General features: G+C 40.4%; 1 protein-coding gene across 1 annotated transcript in view; it reads right to left on the reverse strand.

Moving 5' to 3' along the window:
* Positions 1–10,605, reverse strand: part of LOC119838057 — a 50,626-nt gene that overhangs the window by 18,271 nt on the left and 21,750 nt on the right. The window contains exons 3-12 of the mRNA XM_038363864.1: positions 7,464–7,531; positions 6,033–6,118; positions 4,992–5,050; positions 3,593–3,728; positions 2,776–2,926; positions 2,206–2,347; positions 1,853–1,925; positions 1,489–1,618; positions 768–907; positions 7–210 (exon numbers count right to left, since the gene is read on the reverse strand). Coding sequence (XP_038219792.1) covers positions 7–210; positions 768–907; positions 1,489–1,618; positions 1,853–1,925; positions 2,206–2,347; positions 2,776–2,926; positions 3,593–3,728; positions 4,992–5,050; positions 6,033–6,118; positions 7,464–7,531 — 1,189 coding nt within the window. The remainder of the gene's footprint in view (positions 1–6; positions 211–767; positions 908–1,488; positions 1,619–1,852; positions 1,926–2,205; positions 2,348–2,775; positions 2,927–3,592; positions 3,729–4,991; positions 5,051–6,032; positions 6,119–7,463; positions 7,532–10,605) is intronic.

A 10,605-nucleotide genomic window follows, 5' to 3' on the forward strand; every position in this document is an offset into this window, starting at 1 on the left:
ACCCACCGGCGCCTCCTTCTCCCAGTCGTAGGGGTCTGCGTCGCGCACGCCGCGGCGGCGGCAGCAGCGCTCGAGCAGCGCGCCGAGCAGCGCGTAGTCCGGCGCGTCCGCGTACTCCAGCGCCTGCACGTGCTCCAGGAACTGCCGCAGCTCCGACGGCAGGTGCTTCAGCAGCAGCCGGTGGTCGTACTTCTCTTTCATCAGCCCGACCTGCGAGCCGAGCGCGCAATTGAAAAAACTAGCTACTGTACGGGGTTCACCCGCGACGCGGACAAATAGAAACAGCCTGCGAGACCCAGTGCGTCTCTTGAGTAGTAATATAACAACATTCCCTATAGCAGTGGGTCAATCAGAACAATGACAGATATATGAAATAAAAACATTGTTCTCATATCGAAATAATTTATGTATTCAAGATTCCAGAATAGCCAAATGACAAATTTGTCACTTTCAAATCTTAAAATAACCAGACTCAAAGGACCATTTAATAATTCCTTCCCAGGCTATGTTCAAGTAACTTAATGATACAATTTCCGCTGATGCTAAACAGTGTAATCGTTTATAATATGTTCATCATAATTCAATAGAAATCAAAGAATTTACGTATCAAATATTATAAACATATTATGAGTTTCTTTGAACTTAAGGGAAGGCACTTATCTGATACAGTTTAAATACACTGCTTCAGAAAACAGGGCAACATTATGAGATAATAATACTCGAATTTGATTTGAGTAGATAGAGATATTTTGTCCAGCGCCACCGACCTGCTCCTTGTCCTTGATCTTCCTCCAGGGCAGCTGGCCGTTGACGAACTCGACCAGCATGTAGAAGAGGGACCACAGGTCGTCGTGCCGCCCCATCTCCTTGTTCTTGTGGGCGTTTATTGAGGCGTAGCGGACCGTGCCTGTGGTGTGGAATAAAACGAAAATTATAATAAGTCATAATCACACCATCACACTTTGTTTGGATGTTCATCCGACAATGACGCTGAAACTATTTTTTTTTTTTATCTTTAATAGGGCAGCGCTTGACCACGATCTCGCCTGGTGGTAAGCTGAGATGTGGTCTAGGCTGTAACGCACTTCCCTAGAAGGTACCGGTTCACTCTATTCTTGAAGACCTCCAGATTGTACTCGTCGGGGAACACAGACTCAGGAAGCATGTTCCAGTCCCTTGCGGTTCGAATGAAGAATAGAAACTATTTTTAGGAACGGATTTTGATGAAATTTACAGGGTATACACCTGACTTGGGTGATGGGTACTTTTTATCCCGATTCACTGATCCCTTGGGATAAAGGAAAATTTTGATATCCAGGCGGATCCGGGACGAGCGTCTAGCATGAAAATAATTTTAACGACATTTTTAAATTATTGCGAATTACAGTTTGCGAAACTTTTAGGGTGAAATGTTTTGCGCGCCCGCGTGTGTGTGTGTGCGCGTGCGCGCGTGTGTGTGCGTGCGTGTGTGCGTGTGCGCGGGCGCACCTCGGAAGCCGGCGGCGGCGCGCGGCGGGCGCACGGCGCCGGTGCTGGTGGTGTACTGGCGCGCGAGCCCGAAGTCCAGCATGTACACGCGCCGGCAGTTCGACGGGTGCCGCCCGATGCTGAAGTTGCTCTGCGGACGGCGGTCCAATTTCAAATTTCGAATTCCAACTGTTTTTTTTTTTCTTATAATACGAATATAAGAATTTCATATATTTAATGGCTAATCGAATTTCTTGGTATTTATAAACGTTATGATGTTACAAAGAAATTAAAACAATTACATGAAGAATAAAAAAATAAACGAAGAAGTTCAGATAATTTCAGTTATGCCACTTGATATGTTCACCGAATAGTCGATACTTACAGGTTTAATATCTCGATGCAAGAATCCCACCGAATGTATTGAATCTATCGCTTTTAAAATCTGAATACCCAATCTGAAACAAAAACAAAAATAAAAGATAAATAATACTAAAATGTATCCTATGTTATCTATGCTGCCGTAGTTGAGTCTGTGCGTATGTGTATGTGCGTGTGTGTGTGTGTGTGTGTCTATTGTGTGTGTTAGTCTATATGAGCGTGTTAGTGCATATGTGACTGTTTGTGCGTGCTTCTGTGTCTCTGTGTGCGTGTGTGTCTCTACTTTACCTATGTATGTGAGTGTGCGTGTGTGTCTGTCTGTGCGTGTGTGCGTGTGTGCGAGTGTGTGCGTCGCACCTGAGCGTGGTGGAGAGCGAGAAGGCGCCGCGCGGCTGGGCGCGCCGCAGCTCGGCGAGGTTGCGGCCCTGCAGCTGCATCACCACGTAGTTGAAGCGCGCGTTCCGACCGCACCCGATGAAGCGGCACACGTGCTCCTTGCCTGCCACCGGACAACGGACACCACACGGGTGAATTCATTAATTAACATAAAATATACATTATATGGGAGAAGAGCACGCTTCGGCACGAATTGGGCCAGCTCGCACCGGGGCCGCCACACCTCCACAGAAGACCGGCGTGAACTAGCAGCATGTTACTGCTGTTTTGTACCTGCAACCTGTTTACATCACGTCACCATTCAAAGCAGCTGTGATGAGGACAATATGCAAATAGATTGAAAAATCAAATTTATTCCCTCTATGCTGAATCACTCCTTTTATTTAGAATAGGCCCTTCCCTAGAAGGTACCAGGTCTCTTTCTCTTGAAGACCTCCAGATTATACTCGTCGGGGACCACAGACTCATCAAGCCGGTTCCACTTCCTGGCCACTCCTCCACCATCTCTACAGCACTAGCCCACCGACTCACCCTGAAGCTTCTTCAGCACGGCCACCTCCATCTTCAGCACCTGCTTGGCTTGGCGCGCCGACTCCACCTTCAGGGCGACCTGCTCCTGCGTCACCAGGTCGAGACCCTCGTAGATCTCGCCGAAACCACCGCCTCCTATTTTCTTTATCACCTGGAAATTGAAAATTTTAATATGACTTTTGCTTTCATTATATACATAGACATTAGAAAACATTTGACCACATGAGCGTTGTACCTGCGAATCTAATATTAAAGAATTATCTGTCATAATATCTTACAGGTTAGTATTTTCTTGTGTTTGATTTTACGCGAGTATTATACATTTAGAAATTAAAAACTTTTTAACGGATTTTAAACGCGATTTATTCATTATATTATTAACCCGACGTTTCGAACACTTTACAGCGAGCGTGGTCACGGGGAGACTGAGATGTTATATGTCTTGAACGTCATACAAAAATTGTTGTTTGTGAACTACCTCCACCTATTTCTCCGCAGTTGGTATGTGGAGTATTTTTCTGGATGTTGGCAGTATTGGCTGATAGTGTCTTCTGGTCTTTTGGTATGTCTGACATGGGGTTTCAAATTCTTGATAACAGGTGTTGGAAAACTGTAAACCATCTTCTCTATTGAAATTTGGATGTTTTTTAATTTCAATAGCCTAACGTACAAGTCTTGGAAAAAATCTTACAGGTTGTTATTACCATACCATGAACAACAATTATATTCCGCCCAGTTATAGAGCATGTAAATTTCTAATCTTATTATACATAAACATAACACGTGTTATATAACAACCGGCTCTGTGGTAACGAACCTTCCATCTCTCCTTGACCACGTGTCCGGGCTGCAGCAGGTCCTCGGTTGCCATGGTGATGTGGTGCGCGCGCCGCGACGTGTCGCAGCGGGACGCCTCCTTCGACCGGTTGCCGAAGTTCGGGAGCGTGCGCGACCTACGCCGGGTGCGCATATAGGTATAAATATAGATACAGATACAGATACAGGTATAGATACAGATAAAGGCACAGATACGGATATAGGTAAATATAATATAGATTCAGATATGAATATAGACCAAAATTATCAAAATGTCGTTAAGGGTACCAAAAGTCTGGTTTTCTCGACGGACATCTATTTGAAAATACATTTGTAGCTGACATTACGTTTTTACCAAATTCAACCTTATTTGTAAACCATTACAATTCTAAATACTAATGGCAAATCATGTTGTACGAAGAAAAGACTAGCCGTCACATCACGTTTGAGACCACGTCGGAGAGTTCCCTGGGCCTCCCTGCAAGCGTTCTTGTCAACTATTCACAGTAGCACAAAATTAACTACACAGAAACTATACTGGGTATCGAACCTAAATCGAATCGTTGATGCTGTTATTTAACCACAGCACAATGTGAGCTAACAACAGTATCATTAAATATAAAGTTTTATTTACATGAAGCGACTCGACCACAACACAAGATAAGAAATCAATCTGGGAGGTATAGAATTACTTCAAGGCTATATGACCGCTCGCACTGCTGACTTGGGTCATAATAAATTAATTACAAAAACGTAATATATACGTACATAACGTTATGATTAAACAGAATGTCAGCCAGATAGATAGCAAAAGAGTCCTTATTTTTTTCAATGTTGCCAACATTGAAAAAAATGAGGCCTGGGAACAATAGTTATCTAAAACGGTTTATTAGCTTCACCTACTCTTTTAGACTCGAATATGACCCACTTCAAACGGACCGATTTTGTTAAAAAAAAAGAAATTCCTTTCGTGGTTTTATAAAAAAAAATAATGTTGTCAATTAGATAATAAATTTGTTTGTTTGCCTAAATTGCAATACTACTGAACCGATTCGAAATATTCTGAAACCAATAGAACGCCATGTTATTTCTGAGTGAAATCCTACTAATCCTACTAATAATATATGCGAAAGTTGTGTGTATGTTTGTTGCTCTTTCACGCAGAAGCTACTGAACCGATTACAATAAAATTTGGTACGTAGACAGCTAAACAACTGGAATAACATATAGCCAACTTTTTATCTCGATATTCCTACGGGATACGGACTTACGTTGGTGCAACCGCGGGGCGCAGCTAGTATGAAAAAAATGCGATAAAAACAATGTGTAAAAAACTTAATAAGTGACTAGTTAAGCAATAATTATGACTGGTATCACAGAGAGCCAGGAACGCGACTCACCTCAACAGTGGGTTGGGCTGGACGCGGGGCGCTGCCGGCTGCGGCCGACGCACCTCTCTCTGGAATACCCAAATACAAATTCTTATACCTTTAAACGAGCAATTCTTGTATATATATATATATATATATATATATATATATATATATAATTGGGATCTCGGGATCGGCTCCAACGATTTTCATGAAATTTAGTATATAGGGGTTTTCGAGGGCGATAAATCGATCTAGCTAGGAATTTTTTTTAGAAAATGTCATATTCGTGTTTTATTCGTGTTTTTTTTCACTGACATCTATTGGTGAATAGTAATACTATTTTGCTTCGTAGACAGCTGGACAACTGAAATAATGTCATATTCGTGTTTTATTCGTGTTTTTTTTTCCTGACATCTATTGGTGAATAATAATACTATTCGCTTCGTAGATAGCTGGACAACTGAAATAACACAGGCACTTTTTATACCGATATTCCTACGGGATACGGACTTACGCGGTTTCAACCGCGGGTCACAGCTAGTGATATTTTAAACATTAGCTATATTGTAAAATGGTAAAGACATTTTATGAGATGATCAACAACATACTCTGCTCTTGTAAATGGCGTGTAAAATGGATTAAAATTATTATAATTTGGAGACATTAGGGATCGTTCAAATACATAATAAAAAAAAACGTACAATCTCGAATATAAATAATTATAATTTACATATTTCATGAATAATAATAAGCAGGATAAAAATAACGAATTCATTCTTAAACGGACCAGGACAAATGATTTCGTAAGTATAGGCCCCTAAGTCTCCCTTTTCCTTATCCTTACCCTTCTTTATTCCTATCACCAAATCTCTTCTTTATCCCACACCTTTTAAGGTTGCCAATCCAATCCATTTGCAGAGACGTAAGCCCTCTGGTCTTATCCGATTTGAAAAATTCTTTTAGTGTTAGATAGTCTATTTATTGAGGAAGGCTATAGGCCATGTATGTACCACGAGCGAAGCCGGGGCGGACCGCTAGTAATAAATATTATATTATGTCGCTACACACCTGCTGTTCATTTTTCCTCGGTTTCGGCGCTTGCTCTGCCGACTCTGATCCTTGGGATGCTGTGTCAGCTGATGACGAGGAAGATTCTGTAAGGGGAGAGAATCTACATTGAAGAAGAAGTAACAGAGTTATGCAGTCACCCCGGGCGGAACCAGGACGTGCGGCTAGTATAGTATAATTGGTGAGTTTGAAAAACAAGATAGATTTACGATTGTAGTCACGCATGTCATGATTACTAGTAGCTGCGTCCTGCAGTTTCACCCGGATGAGTTTTGCTTTTAAATTCCTATTACCGTGTTACTCCCTATAACATGAGCTATCTGCTAATGAAAATCGCATCAAAATCGGTCCAGCCGTTGCGGAGATTAGCCGGAACAAATACATATTTATGGGCAGACAGAAGTTATAAAAAAAAAATAGTTTGTGGTACATATACCGTGTATAAATATTAGACACTGCAGTTTTAATAATTGGTATAGAAACCATGATATAGATAAAATGTATATAGGGGATTTGAGTGGAGCTACTGAAGCAGAATGTAGTATACGGTTAAATATAGTCAAGCCTCGGCTGAGGGTCTCGGAAAGGCGGGCGCGATGAGAGACCGCAGGTATAAAATTAGATTAACACAAAGATCGGGATGTTACAGACCTAGGACCTAGACGTTAGAAACAAAACAGGGCTAATGTATTTAATAATGTATCGTATTAGTTGTCAGGGGCCCATATCCTTTTCCTTACCCTTCCCAGTCCTTTATACCCCTCGTCCATCCCTTCGTAAGCCAATTGAAAGTCGGCAATCCGTTTGTAGAGGCGTAAGGTCTACAATGGACCTTACGTCTTTCTAAATGTTCATGAGCGGTAGTAGCGTCCACCATCAGGCGACCCACCAGAGTCCTAGACCGTCTCCACGCTGCAGTGGTTAACATTTGAGTGAAGATCAGAGGAGTCCTGGGTTCGAATCCCGGTGGGGACTGACAAAAAAATATATATATCTCGGTCCAGCAGGATATCCAGAAGACTGATCTTCTTTTTGTCAATAAGAGAATTGATCATTGAAACAGGTGTATACGATATCATCTGCCCCATGCCCAACTAGGGGACGCTGGACTTCACTATACTATTAGTCCTTAGGCCTTAGCACCATTGGTGTTTTCTTCGAGTCTCGGCTGTGCGTTGATAGATCAGTCAGTCAGTCAGTCAGTCACGCACGCTGATATGCTGCAGCTGCACGCCCCGGCTCCGCCCGGGTAGTTATTTATCGTAATTGAAATACTATAAACTATCCTATCTTTTAAGTCGGATCAAACTGCACATAGCGATCAGATTTGATTAAAATCAGTTGAGTAGTTTAGGAGTCTATCAATTGCAAAGAACGTGACTCGTAATTTATATATATTAAGGTAAGATAATAATTAAAATAGGGTCTCACTGGATCGATGCGTGGAGTGCGGCTGTACGTCACCGTAGGAGGCCTCCCTTTCGCACCCCGTCTGCTCCCTGGAAACACAGTTCAGTATATTACACCTCGATTCTAGTACATGCGACAGCGTCTGTGTGTCTGTCTCTTATCAACGCTAAAATCATCGAAATGATTTGGATGCAATTTGACGTAAAGATAGTTAGAGACCCGAGGAAGTACATCGAATAGCTCACTTCAAATGCTCCTTCAGAAACGGAAGTATGCGGGTAAAATCCCGGGAGTAAAATCTTCTCCTTTGACTACCATCCTACTTCCTACTAATATTATAAATGCGAAAGGTTGTAAGGATATGTGTGTTTGTTGCTCTTTCACGCAAAATCTACTAAACCAATTGCAATGAAATTTGGTACGTAGATAGCTGGACAATTGGGATAACATATAGGCAACTTTTTATCCCGATATTCCTACGGGATACGGACTTACGCGTGTGAAATCGCGAGGTGCAGCTAGTAACGTTATAAGAGAGTCATCTTACTTTTCTTCAAACGTTTAATATAACATCGTTTACAGTAGCTATTAATTAGGTTTATATGTTTATTGTCGCTTTTAAAGAAGCACAGGACATTATTTGTTTATTGCTTTAATAGCATTCAATGTAATTTTTTTTTTTTTTTTTATGTCGAAGCGGGAAACTGAGCTGGTGGTTCGCCTGATGGTAAGCGATCACCACCGCCCATGAACATTCGCAAAGGTTGGGCCTCTACGAATGCGCTGCCCGCTTTTTTGGGATAAGGGAAAAGGAATGGATTAACGACTGGAAAGAAGGAATGGACTGGGACGGGTGAGGAAAAGGAAACGGGCCTCCGGCTCCCCCACTCACCGCACGAAACACAGTGGCATGCCACTATTTCACGCCGGAGATTGTAATTCTCATACATTTAGAAAACATCAATATAATCCCTGTTTGTCGCCTATTTGTACCGCGTTTTACTCAGTTTTTATTCCTCGTTGTACTAATTTCGTGACATTCTAATGAATGTATGGCAATTATAAAATGTCGGAGCTCTGAACTCGACGGACTCGCATTCAATAAAAGGTTACCGCATAACGGCGATGGAATATTATCATATGAGTTCATATCAGATTTTAAGATCTAACATAATGTGTTTCACACAAAAAAAAACTATTTTTTTCTCGTTTACAGTTACCCTAATTGACTATAACACCTTTAATTCATAATATACTAGCGATCTGGCCCGGCATCATCCATGGTACGTTTTTTTCTCTCGATAAGAACCTTCCTTGCGCCTTAACAAAAATGTTAAAAAGCAATTGCCGAATTGGTTCAGCCGTTCTGGAGTTTTACGCTTAGCAATAGCATTTGGCTGTTCATTGGAATTATCATTGAGTAATTTTTTTATAATGATATGTTGTATTTATCAAAAATATTCTATAGTAATACTGGGAGACAATCGTAAGCTGCAGGATGTTTTTTGACATAGTTTTCAACCGACGCTTTCTAGAACGAAAGGAACTATTCTATGTCATCCATGTCATTCTCTGGCTCTTTTTGTATTGGTTTTGTTAGTCGATAACATTTCTGCAGTACCCAAAGAGGCTTCAGTCATTAATTTATTAAAATCTTTTGCTACTACAAGTGTTTATTATGAATAGTTTCTTTGACATTCACTCCAATTTAGTAGAGACATAACCATATTACGTGGTTAATCGATCAATAATCGATAAGAGATTATCTTATCTTAGGCATTTATGGCTTTAAGAAGACGTTTAAGAAATGGTCGGTAAAAGATCTCTGGGTTAAGCGGCCGAAGACACAGTCAGTAGATTGGGTACAAGAAAAAATCTGATTGCAAGCAACACAAGTTCAAAATAACAATGACAGGATAACAGTTTATACAAATTTTTGGGAGTAGACTTGTAATTTTTCAAATAATAATGGGCTCTAATAAAAGCACAGAAAAAAGCGGTTCACAAACCTTTATTAGGTAAATATTCAATCTATCTTTTATAAAGACGCTTACATATCATCTCAACTAATTTCACGAATGAAAGTCTGCTAAATTGTTCTTTGATCATAATTTTGTTTTTCCCAAATTTAATTTGTTCATGTGTGTGTGCGCGTGTGTGTGTACACGGCAACTCCACCTCAAATCAATCGTGTATCAAAGAAATACTCTCTACGTACACACCATCAAACTCATAACCTTTCAAACACAATAAATACCCTTCGCATTTATTACATCAAAAGGCGCGTATCGATAAAACAACGGTTAACAAGTAATACACATAATCATGTATAAATAAACAATAATAACTCTTATCTGTCGTGCTGTCGGTACCGCGGGGTAGCGATAGCATCTTAGCGTGTACCTATGTTGTATGCGAGTGAGCTTGTAGGCTCGGGACATGCTACGCCGTGCAGGGACGGGGACCCGGGACGGGCCGGTTACGGCAGTGATACAATGCAAAGTGAAATATCGCGTAAAAAAATTACGAAATTTAGATGAAATAAATAATATAATATGAAATACTATAACAATAAGCTCTTTCTACTATCTGTACTAAACCAAACATTTATGAAATATTAAATAGGACTTCTTCTAGAAGCATTTTGAATCTTTATAACATAGGTTTACTATAATTAGCAATGGTTCAGAATACAGTTCTCATGGAAGAGCCAGCAAGAAACTATGTAGTTTCTATTTTTAAATCAAATCAATTTTATATTTTAGTACTACATACTATGTATATCATAACAATAACATGACATACTTTCTATACTATACTAATATAAAGCTGCAGAGTTTGTCTGAACGCACTAATCTCAGGAACTACTGGTCCGATTTGAAAAAATCCTTCAGTGTTAGATAGCCCATTTATTGAGGATGGCTATATATGTACCACGGGCAAAGCCGGGGCGGACCGCTAGTAAGTAATATAAACTTTCTATTCTATACTAATATTAAAAATGAGAAAGTTTATTATTTATTTTGTACACTACAATATTAGTTGGGACAAAAAGTAGTGTCTTTTACTGATCCCACAACAATTAAAATAGACTACAGGCCCATATAGAAAAAATTACGGGTCATTTGAACCACCAGGTGACCTATCTAGAACGATATAAGAG

Source organism: Zerene cesonia, unplaced genomic scaffold, assembly GCF_012273895.1.
Source record: "Zerene cesonia ecotype Mississippi unplaced genomic scaffold, Zerene_cesonia_1.1 Zces_u001, whole genome shotgun sequence".
NCBI lineage: Eukaryota > Metazoa > Arthropoda > Insecta > Lepidoptera > Pieridae > Zerene > Zerene cesonia.